Source organism: Stegostoma tigrinum, chromosome 6, assembly GCF_030684315.1.
Source record: "Stegostoma tigrinum isolate sSteTig4 chromosome 6, sSteTig4.hap1, whole genome shotgun sequence".
Taxonomy (NCBI): domain Eukaryota; kingdom Metazoa; phylum Chordata; class Chondrichthyes; order Orectolobiformes; family Stegostomatidae; genus Stegostoma; species Stegostoma tigrinum.
The window spans coordinates 111,502,975-111,524,212 of NC_081359.1; the positions used below are offsets into that span (position 1 = coordinate 111,502,975).

The window sequence follows — 21,238 nt, forward strand, 5'->3', positions numbered from 1 at the left end:
GATTCACAGGTTGTGTTGATTTGTTTTTATTTTAGAAAAAAACAAATAAAGGCATCGCTCTGAAAGCTTGTAATTTTAAATAAATCTGTTGGACTGTAACCTGATGTCATGTAACTTCTGGCTTTGTCCACCCCAGTCCAACACTGACATCTCCACATCATTGCTTTTTAATCTAATCCTCAATGTATTGCACACTCAGCTGAAACATCATCCTGGTATGCATCACCTATTCTTGTACCCACTGGAGTAAAATCGTTTGATTATAACTGTATTAAATTGAGAGCATGTCTAAGCCCGTTCAATGCCGAGGTGACTGATTTAAGGTGGAATGACATCAGTGTGATAGTTGACCAAGGTGCATTAATGTCATTCACCAGTTCGTGCTGCTGTTTTGTATTGTGGCTGTGTGATACCTGAACTGTGATTTGATAGATTCATTTTGAGATTAATGTTTCAGGTATCTTTGAAGACCATCCATGTGACAGTTGATTATTTGCACACTGCTCCATGCCCATGACATTGAATTTGTCTGGTTTGCTCCCAAATGAATAATTATTTTAATCACATACTTCCTGTTTCTTCAATTAATCAATCCATGCCTCACTGTTGTGACAATTATAGATTGTTCATATGGTTAGATTTCTTTTTTTCCCCAATTACAAGTTGGCTTAATATAGTGTGCTGCCGTGAGATATTCAGTTGAAGTCTTATAATTATCAATCATCGGGTTCAGTTAATTAAACAAATCCACTTGTTCTTTTTCCAATCCCTTGGAAAAGTTTTGGTGTTGATTTATTTGCTTTAGGTGGAGAGTTGCCTGGATGCAGAAAGGTCTTGGCTATTTCTTTCAACTTGCCCTATTCCTGCTGAAGGTGTAGACTCCTTGTAATTCCTGCAACTTTGACACACCAGGCTGTATACTGACTGTCAGCCTTGTCCACAGCCACTTTGTGTTAGGAATTTGAAGACCGATCAAAGTTTGTCAAACTACTGAACAGTTTCTGTTGTAGACATTGGATAAAGATTCGTCTGAATTTTGATGTCACTGGGTTTAAACATTTTCTAGGCACTCGAGGCTCTGACATGACATGCAGCCAGTTGATTGAAGTATTGAAGGGAGTTTGTGCATGTGATAGTTGAGGGAGAAAGGAAGCAGAGGGGAAAATAACAGTCAATTATACTGAAAGGGCTTCTATCTCTATGGTGCCCGACCTGCTGAATATTACACTGCAATGTACTTGAAATGTGGAATCACTGACCAGTTTGTTCTCAACAGGTGGCCAAAATCAAGAATGATCTGCAGGAAATTTTGATACATCATTAGAATGCTATGTATTTGTACAATCTCATATCCTTGTATATTATAATCAACCTATTCAAATATGATGTAACACATGTCTGGAGTGGGAAGTCTTGAGCCTAAGCCTCCTGGCCCAGAGGTGGAGATATTATCACTTCACCACAAGACCTCATCTAAGTTTTTGTATACTGTGCAATGCAGAGTAATGAGAAGTTTGACTGGGAAATTCCAGGCAGTATTTCTTGGTGTACCCTGACTCAAAAGGCTACTGTGTGATACCACATAACTTATATAGTGCAGAAGGAGGCCATCTGGCCACCATGTCTGTATCAGCAAGGGTTCCAACACACATTCCTGTGGGATCACACTGGACACAGACTTCATCAGAAAGGCACCCCTCAACCATTATCCCCTGTTTCTTGCCTCTCAGCCAATTGTGGATCAATTTGCCAAATTAGCTTGTATCCCATGGCTTTTACCTTTGTTCAGTCTCCCATGCGAGACCTTATCAAAAGCTTTGCTGAAGTCCAAGTAGACTAATCAAAAGCATTGCCATTATACCTGTTAGAAAAACTCAGTCACATTGGCCCAATATGAGTTCCACTGAACAATCCCACGCTCTTCAAATGTAGTATAATTCTGTCCCACAGAATTGCTTCCAATTGTTTTTGGACTATTGAGGTTCGACTAACTGGCCTGTATTTTCCTGGTTCATCCCTTGCTGCCTTCTGGAATAATAATGTCACCAATTGGCTGTCTTGTAGTTCTGTAGCACCTCTCCTATTGCCATAGAGAAATTGAAATTCTTTGCAAGCTCCCCTGCTGTTTCCTCCCTTACTTCACTCAACAACCTGGAATACATTTTTATCTAGCTCTGGGGATTTATCTACTTTTCAGCCTGGCAGACCTCTCAAAACTTCCTCTCTGCAGATGCAAAATTTAATGCCACAATGTGTAACTCTCCTTTTGGGTCCTTAATAGGCCACTCTCTCTTCTTTTTAATCGCTTTTTATTTGCCTCTAGAAGTCTTTCCCTTTTGTTAGCTGCCAGTCTCTTTTCACATTCACTGTGCTTTTATGTGCTTTTCACCACTTTTCCAATTCTTTTCCATTCAGCCTGAAAGCCAGTTGGATTTTCGACATGATATGTCATAAGCACGCTGTTTCTTTTTCTTCATACTTTGTACATATTTTTCATCCAAGAAGCTCTGGATTTGTTTGTCCTCCTTTCTTTTACAAGGGAAAGCACCTTGACTGTGCCCAAACTATTTCTTCTTTGAAGGTGGCCTGTTGTTCAGCTGCTAATTTTTCTTGCCAACTTTGAGTTGCTGAAATGGTGGTGCAGGCGAAAGGACTTTTTTTTTGCGACATAGGACCAGTAGAGGCCAGATGATCTGTTCTGGAATGGAGATGGGACAAATTTACATAAAAATGTATGAATTGGAAGCAGAAGTAGGTAATTTAGCCTTTTAAGATCTCTCTGCTAAACAGTAAGATCATGGTTGTCTGTTTTTGTTCTGAATTCCACAGTACCATCTACCCACAAGTCACTTTTGACTTCTTTCACCCAGCTGTATTCATGTCCCTGGATGTTGGCTTTCTCTTAACGCCACAAGAGCAGAAGAAGGTCATTTGGTCCATGTGAGTCTGCTCAGATCATGACTGATCCACGAATCCTCAGCTCTGCTTTCCTACCTTTCCTCGTAATTCTTGATTCCTTCCCTGATTATTCAGCAGATTTATCACTGCAATTATACCCTCTGATCTTAAATCTAACATGAGGAGGAACAATCTCTGTACATCTATCCTGTCAAGCTGCTAAGACTTTGTATATTTCAATAATGTTTCCCCCCATTCTTCTGAACGTGAGTGATTACAGGGCCAAACTACTCAACTTCTCCTGATAAGACAGTCTCTCCATATTTAGGATTGACCCCTCAACTGCCTCCAATACCAGGATAATTTTCTTTAGATAAAGGGATCAGAACTTTCACAGTATTCCAGTTGTGGACTGACTAGTGCTTTGCATAGCTTTAGCAATATCTTCATTGAGTATAGGAGTTGGGAGTTTATGTTGTGGCTGTACAGGACATTGGTTAGGCCACTTTTGGAATGCTGCATGCAATTATGGTCTCCTGCTTTCGAAAAGATGTTGTGAAACTTGAAAATGTTCACAAAAGATTTTCAATGCTGCGATGTTGTTGGAATGTTTTGGGCTATAAGGGTGGGCTATTTTCCCTGGACATTCAAAGCTGGAACCTTATCGAAGTTTATAATATCATGAGGGACATGGATAGGGTGACCAGCAAGGTCTTTTCCCCAGGGTAGAAGAATTCAAAACTAGAGGGCATAGGTTTAAGGTGAAGGGGAAAGATTTAAAAGGGTCCTAAGGGGGGCAAATATTTCATGCAGCGGGTGGTGCCAGAGGAAGTGGTGTACGCTGGTTCAATAACATTGAAAAGGCATCTGGACGGGTACATGAATAGGGAGAGTTTAAGAGGGATATGAGCCGAATGCTGGCAAATGGGACTAGATTAATTTAGGCTATCTGGTTAGCATGGATGAATTGGACCAAAGCATCAGTTTCCATGCTGTACATCTCTGATTCTATCTCCCCACTTTTATACTTAATTTCCTTTTGAAGTAAAGACCAACATTTCATTTGCCTTTCCTATTGCCTGCTGAACATGGATACCAGCTTTTGTGAGTCATGCATGAGGACCCTTGAATCCCTTGGTGCTACAGCTTTCTACAGACTTTTCCTATTTAAATATAATCAATTTGTCTTTGCTTCTTGCCAAAGTGCAGAACCTCACATTTTCCAAGATTAAGTTTCATCTGCTAATTTTAAGCCCACTCAATTGATCTGTCTGTATCACTGTAGTCTCCTTCTACTGTTCTCAATACTTTCCTTCCCAGTGTCATCCACACACTTGATGATCGTGTGTTCACTTCTACCATACAAATTATTAATGTATCGAGTTTTGAGAAGATTTGTAGCTGAGGTTGAGTTTTTGGATATGAGTTTGCTCGCTGAGCTGGAAGGTTAGTTTTCAGATGTTTCATCACCTTTCTAGGTAACTTCATCAGTGAGCCTCTGATAAAGCACTGGTGTTATGTCCCGCTTTCTATTTATCTGTTTAGGCTTCCTTGGGTTGGTGATGTCATTTCCTGCATTGGTGATGTCATTACCTGTTCTGTTTCTCAGAGTGTGGTAGATGGGCTCCAAATCACTGTGTTTGTTGATGGAGTTCTGGTTGGAATGCCATGCTTCTAGGAATTCTCGTGCATGTCTCTGTTTGGCTTGTCCTAGGATGGATGTGTTGTCCCAATCAAAGTGGTGTCCTTCCTCATCTGCATGTAAGGATACTAGTGATAGTGGATCATGTCTTTTTTATGGCTAGTTGATGTTCATGTATCCTGGTGGCTAGCTTTCTGCCTGTTTGTCCAATGTAGTGTTTGTCACAGTTCTTGCCAGGTATTTTGTAGATGACGTTCGTTTTGCTTGTTGTCTGTATAGGGTCTTTTAAGTTTATTAGCTGCTGTTTTAGTGGTAGGTTTGTGGGCTACCCTGATGCCAAGTGGTCCGAGTAGTCTGGCAGTCACCAACCCAAGGAAACCTAAACAGGTAAATAGAAAGCGGGACATAACACCAGCACTTTATCGGAGGCTCACTGATGTTACCTAGAATGGTGACGAAATGTCTGAAAACTAACCTTCCAGCTCAGTGAGAAAACTCACATCCATTATTAATGTATTTTACGAATAAATGTGCCCAGCACTGGGTATGTGTGTTGAATTAATCTTGCTATTGGTTGTTCTTTAACTTTTCCATAGAAACCCTAACCGAGATCAATGATAACCAGTAAATATTCTCTCACTGACATTTGATCTGCTTGGTCCGTGTTCCCAAGAATCAGGTCTATCAGGACTTCCTCTTTCATTGGACTGGAAATATATTATACACGTGCATACACCATACATCTCTTGTCCCTCTCTGCTCTTTGTCCTGTTATTGTCCCCGTCTATACTCTGATAATTAACGTTCCCCATTGTAACTCTTAAGCCTTTCTATGTACTTTCCTTGCAAATTTGTTTCTGTCCATGTTTTCCACTAGCCAACTGACTACACCAGGCAATGTAATTCAACTTTTTAAAAAAAAATTAAATCCTAGCTTGTAGCCAAATTGCTTCCTGACCCCTCTGGGACATCCTTTCCCTTTTATTCATTTGCTATCTTTCTGAACACCTTGTGTCCAAGAATATTTAACATCCGATCCATGTGATCACTGTGCATGGTGTGCCCTGAGATGCTGATGACTGTTAGAGGCCTGGTGGAGCTAGCAATGAGTTGGAGTTACCAGGTTATTATTCTGACTTTCCCATTGGGACAATAACGTAGTGTTGAGGATGCTAATGTAGCTGCTTGCCACTCAAGTGAGAGTCTTATCTCTCTGTTCAGCACTTGGTTGAATAATGGGACTTCTTGTTGTCAGTGTCAAGAAACTCCTCACTGGCTTGTACGATTTTCCCAACATTTTGCTGAGACATTCCAATGATTATGACGTGCATCAGGTGGCAGGTGGGACTTTAACCTGGACCTTTGGCCCAGAGGTAGGGATGATACCACTGTGACGTAAGACCTGTAACAAGTGGAGGGCCTGTGGCATTGTGATAATGTGTTCAGACTAGTAATCCAGAACCCCACACTAATGTTCAGGAGATACAGGTTTGAATACCATCCTGGTAGATGGTGAAATTTGAACTCCATAATAGTCTGGAATAAGAAAGCAAGCCTATTACTTAGCCTAACAGTGACCACATAACCATTGTTGTAAAAAGCCTTCTGGTTTACTAATGTCCTTTTAGGAAAGGATATGTGCTGTCCTTAGCTAATCTGCCCTACGTGATTTCAGATCCAGAGCAATGTGGTTGTGTGTAATTTAGGGATGGGTAATAAATTCTGGCCTAGCCAGTGACACCCACACCCCATGAACAAATTAACAACAACAGATGCTAAAACAACAAAGACCTGTTCAGACATCTTATGATACACCAATAAAAGCAAGCTGTGAATGCTGGAAGTTCTGAAAAAGGGCCTTTTCAGACTCAAAAGAATAACTGTTTCCCTGCTTGCAGATGCTGCCGGACCCGTTGAGTTCTTCTAGCATTTTCTGTGTGTGATAGAACAAATAGGACTTCAGTCCATGCCTTAGGGACACTACCACTGCACCGCGATAGCCCCAAACAAATACTGAGAGACATTCTTCCTCAAACTGGTTACATATGTTGCATGCATCTGGTGCAGATGTGACTTGAACCCAGGCTTCCTGGTTCAGAGGTATGGACACGGCTGTGGTATAGTAGTAGTGACTAAGTCAGGAGACCCAGAGTTCTGCCTACCCCAGAGGTGTGTATTAACTGGTAATTAACATATAGCCATACCCTCATTGCTAAAGGTATCCAAACATGTAAAACCTAAACATCAACCAAACCCTTGTCTATTCTGACTGACTTCTGTAGAAATTTGAGAATGCCTTCAAGCTCCTCCTCATTTGCTTGCCCTTTCTTGCCTCTTCTGGAATGAGAGGCCAGACCCATAAACATCTCTACTGTATTCTCCAGGTGATTAGTTCTGATAGGAACCTAGGTAGTGCGTGCTGATGAACTATTTCAGTGTACTACTCTGATGTTCCTACCCAGCATACACTTAACTATAGAGCTAACCCATATATTTGAACCTTTTGCAACCATTTTCTACTTATTATAATACCACTAAAATGAACTTTTTAACATGTTTTTGATTCACTTCTAGTGTTTTTAAAGTGAAACTGTTTTTACTATTAGGGCTATCTTGCTTTAAGTCCCTGTAATCCTTTTTACAACTCCAAAAGTTTGCAATTCCAGATTGTTCCCATTCAGCGAGGTGGGGAAAAAGAATGGCTGGGTGTTTTTTGTTCATTGCATAATCAGCAGATATTTGGTTTGTTTATTTGGTGAAGTTACTTCTCCACTCTCATCCATTTTTCTCCCCCTTTGTCGTCTTCCCTGGCCCCACAAATTAGCTATCTCAATTGGTGACTGTCCTTTATTTACTTAAATAAGAGAGATGGAGAATTGCTGGTGTGCCGTACAACATATGGGGGGGAAAAAACATGCTGGGTAGTTTTAATTTGTTTCTTTAACTTTTATACAATTCAATCAAATGGAAACTGTATTTGTCTAACTTTCTAACAATTTTTAGCTTGTTCCCTTCCCTAATGTGAGTGCTGTGTTAACCCTCCCCACCACAACATTAGACATTGAGGTGCTTGTTTCCTTCTGTTTAGAGAACTTAACAGAAAGACATCGCTCAAGTTTGTGCACACTTCCTTTCATGGTGTTGGGCATGAGTATGTGAAGTCAGCTTTCAAGGCATTTGACTTTGCACCACCCATTCCAGTTCCAGAACAGAAGGATCCAGATCCGGAATTTTCAACGGTCAAATGCCCCAATCCAGAGGAGGGAGAATGTGTGCTGGTAATAAATTTTTCATGCATTTCTAAGCAAGTAAAATGTTTCCTTTAACTTTTTTGTGTGCCAAGGTATGGTTGTTCATTTTCAGCAATATAGTGTAAACTTGTTTTACATTTCTGCTCCTGATTGTCTCAAGATATCAACTGAATGTAGACCAGAAGGCTTTATTGCTTGTCACAAGCAGAGTGCAGATGCCCTACAAAGCGGTCTCCAAGCCTCCGTTTGGTCTCACCGATGTAGAGAAGGCTACATCAGGAGCAGCGGATGTAGTAGACCACTGACAGTCTTCATTGTCTGTTGTGATAAATTCATGGCCCTAACACATTGGCCACGCTGCCCTATGTCAAAAACATACAGGAACTGACAACAAGACTCCTAAGACCACCAGGAATCATGGTGACCCACAAGCAGCCACTCTATGACAAACACTTATGAGGATTAAAGAGCCCTCACTGATGATGCCACCTAACATGGTAATGAAACTTCTGAACATTAACAAGCCAGCTTGGTGAGCAAGTCAACAACCTCATCCACAACCCAATCTACAGTTCTTTGCTAAAACTTTAAAGAGTACAACAATCTCCCACTTGTACCTCTTCCCTTTGAGAATATTCTGCACACTGTTGGAGAGATCCTTGATCCTGGCACCAGCGAGGCAAAACACCATTCTGATGTTGCATTGTTAGCCACAGAACCATCTATCTATGCCTCTGTCTAGAGCGGCCACTATCATGTTTGATCACTTGGAACCTGACATACCTCTTGTTACAGTGGAACCAGTCTCAGTACCAGAAACTTGGCTGTCAGTGCTACATTCCCCTGAGGGCCCATCACCCGTTATGTTTTCCAAAAAAATGTCCTTGTTTGAGATGGGGATAACCACAAGATACTTCTGCACTACCTGCCTAATCCTCCTACCTTCCTTGGAGGTAGCCCATCTATCCAATTGTATCTGCTATTTTTCTCCCTTCCTGAAACTGTCATCCATCACACTCCTGGCTCCTGTAAATTCCTCACTGCCTCTAACTGTCACTCCACCCGACCCATGCAATCTAATAGGGCACACAACCAAACACTTTTCCTGCAGATATAATCATCAGTAACATTGAAATTCTCCCTAATTTCCCACATCTGACAGGAAGAGTACATCACCCTACTAAATGCCATCTTTGCATCTTAACAATCTACAGACCCAAAAGATAGCACAGTCTTACTCCTTCAAAATTACTGCTCCAGGATAACTTAGTATCTCTGTTTTATATATTTAAAATTTCATCAACAGACCAATCTCAATAAAACTCCTAATCAAAACAAAACCCCACTCTACTCACTATTTTAGATTTTTGGAGTCTTGAGGGTGAAGTGATGTGAAGAGTCTAGAGAAGTTAGGATTGTTCTCCTTAAACAAGAGAGGTTTAAGGAGAGATGTAATTAAGAAATTAAAATACATTTTAATGACTGATGACTAAGATCCATTTTTACTGACAAGTCAAGTTCGTAACCAGAGGACATAGATTCCAGACAAGTAGCAAATGAATCAGTGTGTGGAGATGGGAAGACATTTTTAAGCTCTGATTTGGAATGCCACATGAGAGCTAACCTTAAAAAGATAAATAAATAATTTGTCAAAAAGCACAAAGGCTTAATAACCTCCCATCTCGTTGTCTGTCTTCTCTCTCTCGCACTGTGTGTGTGTGTGTGTGTGTGTGTCTGTGTGTCTCCCTCTCATTCCTCCCCCCCCCCCCCCCCAGCTGTCTCATGTGATTCTGTTATTTCTACAGTATCTGTCTAAATTATATTCAGACATTAAATAATTTATCTCGGTACCATGGTGACATTTGAATGGAGTTTTTGAAATTTGATCCCTTTGCACTTCTAGCTGAGCCCTTTTTCAAATGTCGGAGTTCAGTAAGGCTAGGGAGCAGTTGTTTTGGCTTGTTAGCCTGCCTGAAGTGTGCAGTGGTAGAGATTATGGACCATATCTGATCTGGTCACAAGAAAGCCTGACCTGTGCACTTTGGTGGCCTAAACTGCACTCTTAACCCATGTGTAACTTCATATGATTCTGACTTCTCACACACCAGGCTCAGATTCACAGTGCAGTCTGAGAGCTATGAGCCAGTGCAGGAAGAGTACAGATAACTGAAGAGGGCTGTGAGAATGTCTGTCTTGCTTCTTGATGGCAGCACTGTAACTCCTAATGGTATTTAAAGGCTCTCTAAAATCGCTCCTCACCTACCTCCAGCCACCTCAGATTCTCCCATGCTACCCCATTCCACATCTGTATCCCATGTATAATGACTGAATTAGTGTGTACAATCTTCTAATTCCACGCATTATATATCAGACAAAAGAATTGCATTCCTTCGGGCAATAACCTTCTAATCATCAAATAAAAACCTTCATCAAATACAGATAGTAAGAACTGCAAATGCTGGAGTCAGGGAACACAGTCTGGAATGGTAGGAAGACAGCAAGCCAGGCAGTGTCAAAGTAGCAGGAAAGTTGCCATTTAAGAAGGGCCCCAAGCTGAAACATCAACTTTCCTGCTCCTCTGATGCTGCCTGGCCTGCTGTGTTCCTCCAGCTCCACACTATTATCTCCATCAAATACAGTATCATTAACACTGAGAACAAAAATGCATTCTGCTACATGGAAAAGAAATTCACAATCCTAAAATTCTACTGGCTTGTGTCAACAGACCAAAAACGCTAACAAAATCATGATCTCTTATTGCAACCTATTAACACTGCCATTCATTCTCGGTTGCATGGAATATCTACTGCATTGAAACTCAGCCACTGTTTCATAACAGTCACAGTTGTCCAAGGATCGGTGCTGGGTCCATTGTACTTTGTTGTTTACATAAATGATTTGCAAGTGAACATAGGAGGCGTGGTTAGTAAGTTTGCAGGTGTAAAGGACAGCCAAGAAGGTTACCTCGGAAAACGGTGGGACCTTGATCAGATGGGCCAATGAACTGAGAAGTAGCATATGGAGTTTAATTTAAATAAATGTGAGGTGCTGGATTTTGGAAAGGCGAATCTAGTCATAACTTACACACTTAATGGTAAGGACCTAGGGAATGTTGCTGAGCAAAGAGACCTTGGGAGTGCAGGTTCCTTGAAGGCAGAGGCACATGTCGATAGTATGGTGAAGAAGGTGAATGGCATGCTTGACTTTATTGGTCAGTGCATTGAGTATAGTTGTTGTGAAGTCATGCTGAGGCTGTACAGGACATTGGGTCGGCCAATTTTTGGAATACTGTGCAATTCTGGTGCCCCTCCTTTAGGAAGGATGTTGTGAAACTAGAAAGGGTTCAGAAAAGATTTGCAAGGGTGTTGCCAGGGCTGGACGGTTTGACCTATAGGGAGAGGCTGAATAGGCTGGGACTGTTTTCCCTGGAGTGTCAGACACTCAAGGCATAAACCTGCTGCAAGTTTAAAAAAATCACAAGGGGCATGGGTAGGGTGACCAGCCAAGGTCTTTATCCCAGGGTAGGGGATTTCAAAACTAGAGGGCATAGGTCTAAGGTAATAGGGGAAAGATTTTAAAGGGACCCAAGGAACAACTTTTTTCACACAAGCGTGGTGCCAGAGGAAGTGGAGTAGGCGGGTATCAAAACATTTAAAAGGCATCGGGATGGTTATATAAATAGGAAGGGTTTAGAGGGATGTGGGCCAAATGTTGGCAAATGGAGCTAGATTTATATAGGATATCTAGTCAGCATAGACGAGTTGGACCAAAAAGTCTGTTTCCATGCTGTGTATCTCTGTGACTCTTAAATCATAGACTATTCTCCTGAGAAGGAAAGAACAGAGCAGATTAATTTATAGTTCAAACCAAATTGCTAATCACAATAGCAAAAATGACCGCACAAGCAGTTTAGGACATTGTAGAGTCATAGAAGCCTCCAGCATGCAAACAGACCCTTTGGTCCAACTATATTTGGGCCTGTATTTGGCCTATATTCCTCCAAACCTTTCCTATTTGTGTACTTATCCAAATGTCTTTTAAACGTTCCAACTGTACCTGCATCCACATCTTTCTCTGGCAGTTTTCAAACACGAACCACTTTTTCTTTTAAACAATAGTTGCCCCTTGTGCTTTTTAACTTTCTTCTCTCACCTTAAAAAATGCCTCCTAGTTTTGAGCTTCCCCACCCTATGGAAAAGACCCTTGCTGTTCACTTTATCCAAGTCCCCTCATGATGTTTATAAACCTCTATAAGATCACCCCTCAACCTCCTGTGCTCCAGTGAAGAAAGTTCCAGCCTACTTTTTGTAACTCAAATCCTCCAAACCCAGCAGTATCCTGTAAATCTTTTCTGATCCCTTTCCATTTGAATAATCTCCTTCCATAGCAGAGTAACCAGAAATTGACACAGAAGAGGCCTCACCAATGTCTTGTACAACTTCAACATGACATCCGAACTCCTGTACTCAGGTCTAAACGATGAAGGCAAGTGTGCTAAATGTTGCCTTAATCATCCTGTCTACATGTAATGCAAACTTCAAAGAATTCTGTTCTGCAACACTACCCAGGGCACTACCATTAACAGTGTAAGCCATGCCTTCGCTGATGTTACCAAAATGCAATACCTTGCATTTACCTGAATTAAACTCCATTTGCCACTCCTCAGCTCATTGTCCCAATTGATCAATAGTTTTGTAATCTTAGATAACCACCTTCAATGTCCACTACACCACCAATTTTGGTGTCATCCGCCAACTTACTAACCATGCTTCCTATATTCTGATCCAAATCTTTTACATAAATGACAGACAAAAGTGGGACCTGCACCAATCCCTGTGGAGCACTGCTGGTCACAGACATCCAGTTTGAAAAACAACCCTCCACCACCAGTATTCTGTCTTCTGTAACATTTTTTATTGCATTATGGTACTTTCTCCTTTGAAAAAAATACCATAATGCATACGAACAACTACCCAGTGCTAGTCAATGCAAAATGTTTAAAGAACAGATCATAATGATGAATCACTGTAATAAAACACCTCTAGATTACAATACAGTTCATAATTATGAAGGTTGAAGATGTCAAAACTTTTTATACTTATTTCTCAGAATATTTTTGACTGCTGTGTAGGCTTTTCATTTTCTTCATAATTCACATTTGATTTATTTTTATTGGGTTTTCAAGACCCTACATTGCCAGTCCATAAGTGATGTAGGTTAGGAAATCCGATTTGGCCTCTGATTTAAAAACCTGTGCTCGGTGGAACAGCACTAATAGGCACTTTTGAAGAGCTGGGCTGGTTGTGTGGTGCAGTGCGGGGAGGGGACGAACTGGGCTGGTTTTGGGATGCGGTGGGGGAAGGGGAGATTTTGAAGCTGGTGAAGTCCACATCGATACCATTGGGCTGCAGGGTTCCCAAGCGGAATATGAGTTGCTGTTCCTGCAACTTTCGGCATCATTGTGGCACTGCAGGAGGCCCACGATGGACATGTCATCTAAAGATTGTGAGGGGGAGTGGAAATGGTTTGCGACGGGGAGGCGCAGTTGTTTATTGTGAACCGAGCGGAGGTGTTCTGCAAAGCAGTCCCCAAGCCTCCGCTTGGTTTCCCCAATGTAGAGGAAGCCACACTGGGTATAATGGATGCAGTATACCACATTGGCAGATGTGCAGGTGAACCTCTGCTTAATGTGGAAAGTCATCTTGGGGCCTGGGATGGGGGTGAGGGAGGAGGTGTGGGGGCAAGTGTAGCACTTCCTGCGGTTGCAGGGGAAGGTGCCGGGTGTGGTGGGGTTGGAGGGCAGTGTGGAGCGAACAAGGGAGTCACGGAGAGAGTGGTCTCTCCGGAAAGCAGACAAGGGTGGGGATGGAAAAATGTCTTGGGTGGTGGGGTCGGATTGTAGATGGCGGAAGTGTCGAAGGATGATGCGTTGTATCCGGAGGTTGTTGGGGTGGTGTGTGAGAACAAGGGGGATCCTCTTTGGGCGGTTGTGGCGGGGGCGGGGAGTGAGGGATGCGTTGTGTGAAATGTGGGAGACGCGGTCAAGGGCGCTTGGGAACACTGCAGCCCAATGGTATCAATGTGGACTTCACCAGCTTCAAAATCTCCCCTTCCCCCACCGCATCCCAAAACCAGCCCAGTTCGTCCCCTCCACCGACTGCATTCCAAAACCAGTCCAGCCTGTCTCTGCCTCCCTAACCTGTTCTTCCTCTCACCCATCCCCTCCTCCCACCCCAAGCCGCACCTCCATCTCCTACCTACTAACCTCATCCCACCTCCTTGACCTGTCCGTCTTCCCTGGACTGACCTATCCCCTCCCCGCCTCCCCACCTATATTCTCCTCTCCCACCTATATTCTCCTCTCCCACCTATATTCTCCTCTCCCACCTATATTCTCCTCTCCCACCTATATTCTTTTCTCTCCATCTTCTGTCCGCCTCCCCCTCTCTCCCTATTTATTCCAGAACCCTCACCCCATCCCCCTCCTCTGATGAAGGGTCTAGGCCGGAAATGTCAGCTTTTGTGCTCCTGAGATGCTGCTTGCCCTGCTGTGTTCATCCAGCCTCACATTTTATTATCTTGGATTCTCCAGCATCTGCAGTTTCCATTATCACTAATACTAGATGTTCTCTGGTACTACCCTTTTTCTATTGATTATGTATGGATACTGCAGCTCCTGCTGTCGAGTTCTCATCTGCAATTTGTCCAATCATGAAGTACTGTTTGTACTTGTACCACTTGAACTAGCAAGTGCTGCTTTGCAGTTTATTAATGGAACAGGAGTAACTTGTTAACAAAAAACCTGAGAAAATTGCCTGGGAAGGAATGATAGCTGAATTTTACATGCTGTTTGCAATGGTGATGCAAGCTCTTTGCATGATCAACTTTTATTAGGAATGTGAATTTTATAATTTAGGGGACAAAAGGCTATAGTCTTGCACCTGTGTTCCAAGGATAAATTCTGGGCAATGAGTTAAGTACTTCTTATTATTCTTTCATATGATGTGAATGTTGGTGGTAAGGCCAATATTTTTGTCTATCTTTTACTGATTTTTTTTGGAGGTGCCGTTAATTAATGAGTAAATGTTACACTAACAACTAAGATCACAATGCCTGCATTGCTACAAAAATAACACATAAATCTTATAGTTGTTTCCCTCCTGCATCTCCCAACCAACTGCTATGGCTTTGCTCCATTTATACAATTTTAAAATAATTGTAGAGATCTTGGCAACCGTAATCTTTCTCTCATTCTCGATCTTAATTTTCTCATGTTAGGGTCTCAATTTGGAAAATATCAAGGTGCTAGACATAACAAGTCTTAAAAATAAAAATCAAAAATAGTTTTACTGCTAAATCAGCTATTATTGAATCTCTGGTTTAAAGTGATAAATTAAGTCTAAAAGTAAGCATACAAGCCAGGCTCAGAAGCATGTTACAGTTAGTTAACAGTTGCTGGAAAAGCTCGGCAGGTCTGGCAGCATCTGTGAAGATAAAATCAAAGCTAACTTTTCGGATCCAGTGACCCATTTTTCTAAGGGTCACCAGACCCGAAACGCTAACTCTGAAATTTTTTCTTCACAGTTGCCAGATCTGCTAAGCTTTTCTAGCAATTGTTGTTTTTTGTTTCTGATTTCCAGCTCTACAGTTCTTTTGATTTTTATTACAGTTAATTAATATTTGTACAGATATTGTGCTGCTTTTGCACAACCTAAATCTGTGGCTTAGACAGGCAAGAAGATGCCAAAGGGAATGGATGTGTAGGAACACCGACCTCTCTCCAAGTCACGTGCTACCCTGGTTTGGAAATCTGTCACTGTTCCACCATTGTTGATAAATCAAAAATACATAACTCCCATGAAGTTTTCAGTTTATTGCAAGGGGAATGGAATGTGAAGGTAGGGAATTTTTTTCTGCTTCTATACAGGGTCTTGGTGAGACCACACCTGGAGTACAGTGGACAACTTTGGTCACTTAATCTGTCTAAATAACCAGCAATGCCTACATCCCATGAATAAATTATATGAAGATACTAACTCGGATAACAAAAAAAACTTGGTGGAAGTGGCAGGTTTTGAGGAATGCCTTTAAAGGAAGAAGCCAGGAACAGAAATGGAGAGGTTTAATAAGGAAAGGCTGAAGCTTGGGGTCCAGGCAGCTGAAAATATAGGCCAGAAGCCCTGATTATAAACCAGCAAAACAATGCTGTAATTGCACAGTAAAAATAATCTGATCCAGGTTCTTTTTTTGTTTGGAACTGTGTACTCATAATGACTGAGGCACATCAGCTCATAGTGTAACGTGGAATTATATTTGAATCCTTGTTGGATACACGTGTAGCTTATAAAAGCCGGAGCTTGAGATTTTTGATCCATGACCCTAATTTTCTTGTGGGGCTTTTGTAGTTTTCAAATTGTACGCAAAATAATGGGCATTCCCAGTTGGGCTTATAGGTAATGCTGGAATTACAGTTCTCAAATTTTTGGAGCAGTTGATTTTAGTTCACACTGAGAGTCTCCTCTGTGTCTGTCTGTCTGTCTCTCTCTCTCTCTCTTTCTCTTTGTGTGTGTCTCTCTCTCTCTCTCTCTCTCTTTCTCTGTCTCTCTCGTGCTCCTTCTGTCTGTGTGTCTCTCTCTGTCTGTCTCTCTCGCGCGCTGTCTCTCACGCACTTTCTGTGTGTGTGTCAGTGTCTGTCTCTCTCTCTCTCTCTCTGTCTGTGTGTCTCTCTCTGTCTGTCTCTCTCGTGCGCTCTCTCACGCGCTCTGTGTGTGTGTGTGTCAGTGTCTGTCTCTCTCTCTCTCTCTCTCTCTCTCTATGTGTCTCTCGCTCTCGCTCGCGCGCTCTCTCTCTCTCTCGCGTGCGCACCTCTCTCTCTGTCTGTGTGTCTCTCTCTGTCTGTCTCTCTCGCGCGCTCTCTCACGCGCGCTCTGAGTGTGTGTGTGTCTCTCTCTCTCTCTCTCCCCCCCCCCCCCACCGTGTCTCTGTGTCTCTCTCTCTCTCTCTCTCTCTCTCTGTCCGTCTCTCTCTCTCTCTCTCTCTCGTGCTCCTTCTGACTGTGTGTCCCTCTCTGTCTGTCTCTCTCGCGCGCTGTCTCTCACGCACTTTCTGTGTGTGTGTGTCAGTGTCTGTCTCTCTCTCTCTCTCTCTCTCTCTCTCTCTGTCTGTGTGTCTCTCTCTGTCTGTCTTTCTCATGCGCTGGTCTCTCACGCGCTCTCTGTGTGTGTGCCAGTGTCTCTCTCTCTCTCTCTCGCGCTGTCTCTCTCTCTCGCGCTGTCTCTCTCTCTCTCGCGCTGTCTCTCCTCTCTCTCGCGCTGTCTCTCTCTCTCTCGCGCTGTCTCTCTCTCTCTCTCGCGCTGTCTCTCTCTCTCTCGCGCTGTCTCTCTCTCTCTCGCGCTGTCTCTCTTTCTCGCGCTGTCTGTCTCTCTTTCTCGCGCTGTCTGTCTCTCTCTCGCGCTGTCTGTCTCTCTTCGCGCTGGTCCTGTCTCTCTCTCGCGCTGTCTGTCTCTCTCTCTCGCGCTGTCTCTCTCTCTTCGCGCTGTCTCTCTCTCTCGCGCTGTCTCTCTCTCTCTCGCGCTGTCTCTCTCTCACGTGCTCTGTGTGTGTGTGTGTCAGTGTCTGTGTCTCTCTCTCTCTCTCTCTCTCTGTCTGTGTGTCTCTCGCGTGCTCTCTCTCACGCGCCTCTCTGTGTGTGCCAGTGTCTCTGCGCTGTCTCTCTCGCGCTGTCCTCTCTCTCCGCGCTGTCTCTCTCTCGCGCTGTCTCTCTCTCGCGCTGCTCGTCTCTCTCCTCTCGCGCTGTCTCTCTCTCTCGCGCTGTCTCTCTCTCTCGCGCTGTCTCTCTCTCTCGCGCTCAGCTCTCTCTCGCGCCCGCTCTCTCTCGCGCTCTCTCTCTCTCTCGCGCTCTCTCTCTCTCTTCGCGCTCTCTCTCTCTCGAGCGCTCTCTCATCTCTCGCGCTCTCTCTCTCTCCGACGCTCTCTCTCTCTCTCAGCGCTCTCTCTCTCTCTCGCGCTCTCTCTCTCTCGCGCTCTGCTCTCTCTCGCGCTCGCTCTCTCTCGCGCTCGCTCTCTCTCGCGCGCGCACTCTCTCGCGCTGTCTCTCTCTTCTCGCGCGCGCTCTCTCTCGCGCGCGCTCTCTCTCGCGCGCAGCGCTCTCTCTCGCGCGCGCTCTCTCTCGCCCCGCTCTCTCTCGCGCCCTCTCTCTCTCTCGCGCCCCTCTCTCTCTCTCGCGCCCTCTCTCTCTCTCGCGCTCTCTCTCTCTCTCGCGCTCTCTCTCTCCTCTCGCGCTCTCTCTCTCTCTCGCGCTCTCTCTCTCTCTCGCTCTCGCTCTTCTCTCTCTCTCTCGCGCTCTCTCTCTCTCGCGCTCTCTCTCTCTCGCGCTCTCTCTCTCTCGCGCTCGCTCTCTCTCGCGCTCGCTCTCTCTCGCGCGCGCTCTCTCTCGCGCGCGCTCTCTCTCGCGCGCTCTCTCTCGCGCTCTCTCTCTCTCGCGCGCGAGAGAGAGAGCGCGAGAGAGAGAGGCGCGCGCGAGAGAGAGAGCGCAGCGCGAGAGAGAGAGCGCGCGCGCTCTCTCTTTCTCTCGCTCTCTCTCCTCGCTCGTTCTCTCGCGCTCTCTCTCGCGCTCTCTCTCGCGCTCTCTCTCGCGCTGTCTCTCTCTCTCGCGCTGTCTCTCTCTCTCGCGCTGTCTCTCTCTCTCCGCGCTGTCTCTCTCCTCTCGCGCGCGCGCTCTCTCTCTCGCGCTGTCTCTCTCTCTCTCGCGCTGTCTCTCTCTCTCGCGCTGTCTCTCTCTCTCGCGCTGTCTCTCTCTCTCGCGCTCTCTCTCTCTCTCCGCGCTCTCTCTCTCTCGCGCTCTCTCTCTCTCTGCGCTCTCTCTCTCTCGCGCTCGCTCTCTCTCGCGCTCGCTCTCTCTCGCGCTCGCTCTCTCTCGCGCTCGCTCTCTCTCTCGCGCTCTCTCTCGCTCTCTCTCTCGCGCTCTCTCTCGCTCTCTCTCGCGCTGTCTCTCTCTCTCCGCGCTGTCTCTCTCTCTCTCGCGCTGTCTCTCTCTCCTCGCGCTGTCTCTCTCTCTCGCGCGCCGCGCTCTCTCTCTCAGCGCTGTCCTCTCTCTCTCGCGCTGTCTCTCTCTCTCGCGCTGTCTCTCTCTCTCGCGCTCTCTCTCTCTCGCGCTCTCTCTCTCTCTGCGCGCTCTCTCTCTCGCGCTCTCTCTCTCTCGCGCTCAGCTCTCTCTCGCGCCTCGCTCTCTCTCGCGCTCGCTCTCTCTCGCGCTCGCTCTCTCTCGCGCTCGCTCTCTCTCTCTCTCTCTCGCGCTCTCTCTCCTCTCTCTCTCTCTCGCGCGTCGCGCTCTCTCTCTCGCGCTGTCTCTCTCTCTCTCGCTGTCTCTCTCTCTCGCGCTGTCTCTCTCTCTCGCGCAGCGCAGCTCTCTCTCTCGCGCTGTCTCTCTCTCTCGCGCTGTCTCTCTCTCTCGCGCTGTCTCTCTCTCTCGCGCTGTCTCTCTCTCTCGCGCTGTCTCTCTCTCTCGCGCTCTCTCTCTCTCGCGCTCTCGCTCTCTCTCGCGCTCTCTCTCTCGCGCTCTCTCTCTCTCGCGCTCGCTCTCTCTCGCGCTCGCTCTCTCTCGCGCTCGCTCTCTCTCGCGCTCCTCTCTCTCGCGCGCTCTCTCTCTCGCGCGCAGCAGGCGCTCTCTCTCGCGCTGTCTCTCTCTCTCGCGCTGTCTCTCTCTCTCGCGCTGTCTCTCTCTCGTCGCGCTGTCTCTCTCTCTCTCGCGCTCTCTCTCTCTCGCGCTCGCTCTCTCTCGCGCTCGCTCTCTCTCGCGCTCGCTCTCTCTCGCGCTCGCTCTCTCTCGCGCTCGCTCTCTCTCGCGCTGCGCTCTCTCTCGCGCGCGCGCTCTCGCTCGTTCTCTCGCGCTCTCTCTCTCTCTCTCTCCTTCGCGCTGCGCGCTCTCTCTCTCGCGCTGTCTCTCTCTCTCGCGCTGTCTCTCTCTCTCGCGCTGTCTTCTCTCTCTCGCGACGCTACGCGCTCTCTCTCTCGCGCTGTCTCTCTCTCTCGCGCTGTCTCTCTCTCTCGCGCTGTCTCTCTCTCTCGCGCTGTCTCTCTCTCTCGCGCTGTCTCTCTCTCTCGCGCTGTCTCTCTCTCGCGCTCTCTCTCTCTCTCTCTCTCGCGCTCGCTCTCTCTCTCTCTCTCGCGCGCTGCGCGCTCTCTCTCTCTCGCGCTGTCTCTCTCTCTCGCGTGCGCGCTCTCTCTCTCGCGCTGTCTCTCTCTCTCGCGCTGTCTCTCTCTCTCGCGCTGTCTCTCTCTCTCGCGCTGTCTCTCTCTCTCGCGCTGTCTCTCTCTCTCGCGCTGTCTCTCTCTCTCGCGCTGTCTCTCTCTCTCGCGCGCTGCGCTCTCTCTCGCGCCTGTCTCTCTCTCTCGCGCTGTCTCTCTCTCTCGCGCTGTCTCTCTCTCTCGCGCTGTCTCTCTCTCTCGCGCTGTCTCTCTCTCGCGCTCTCTCTCTCTCTCTCTCTCTCTGCGCTCGCTCTCTCTCTCTCGCGCGCGGCGCTCTCTCTCGCGCGCCGCTCTCTCGCTCGTTCTCTCGCGCTCTCTCTCTCTCGCTCTCTCGCGCGCGCCGCTCTCTCTCTCGCGCTGTCTCTCTCTCTCGCGCTGCTCCGTCTCTCTCTCGCGCTGTCTCTCTCTCTCGCGCCTCGCGCTCTCTCTCTCGCGCTGTCTCTCTCTCTCGCGCTGTCTCTCTCTCTCGCGCTGTCTCTCTCTCTCGCGCTGTCTCTCTCTCTCGCGCTGTCTCTCTCTCTCGCGCTGTCTCTCTCTCTCGCGCTGTCTCTCTCTCTCTCGCGCTGTCTCTCTCTCTCGCGCTGTCTCTCTCTCCGCGCTCTCGCGCTCGCTCTCTCTCTCTCTCTCGCGCGCGCGCGCTCTCTCTCTTGCGCTGTCTCTCTCTCTCCTCGCAGTGCGCGCTCTCTCTCTCGCGCTGTCTCTCTCTCGCGCTGTCCTCTCTCTCTCGCGCTGTCTCTCTCTCTCGCGCTGTCTCTCTCTCTCGCGCTGTCTCTCTCTCTCGCGCTGTCTCTCTCTCTCGCGCGCTCTCTCTCTCTCTGCGCTCTCTCTCTCCTCGCCGCTCTCTCTCTCTCGCGCTCGCTCTCTCTCGCGCGCGCTCTCTCTCGCCCTCGCTCTCTCTCGCGCTCGCTCTCTCTCGCGGCGCGCTCTCTCTCGCGCGCGCTCAGCTCCTCTCGCGCGCAGCTCTCTCTCTCGCGCGCGCTGCTCTCGCTCGTTCTCCCTCGGCTGCTCTCTCTCTCTCTCTCTCTCGCGCGCGCGCTCTCTCTCCTCGCGCTGTCTCTCTCTCTCGCGCTGTCTCTCTCTCTCGCGCTGTCTCTCTCTCTCGCGCTGTCTCCTCTCTCTCGCCGCGCGCTGTCTCTCTCTCTCGCGCTGTCTCTCTCTCTCGCGCTGTCTCTCTCTCTCGCGCTGTCTCTCTCTCTCGCGC

The 21,238-nt window shown here is 46.6% G+C and overlaps 1 protein-coding gene across 3 annotated transcripts in view; it reads left to right on the forward strand.

Annotated features, from left to right (window-relative positions):
* The window catches only part of pgm2l1 (phosphoglucomutase 2-like 1), a 116,946-nt gene that overhangs the window by 54,761 nt on the left and 40,947 nt on the right, over positions 1 to 21,238 (forward strand). For all 3 annotated transcript variants that reach the window (XM_048532274.1, XM_048532275.2, XM_048532276.1), the window contains exon 7: positions 7,629 to 7,818. In XM_048532274.1, coding sequence (XP_048388231.1) covers positions 7,629 to 7,818 — 190 coding nt within the window. The remainder of the gene's footprint in view (positions 1 to 7,628; positions 7,819 to 21,238) is intronic.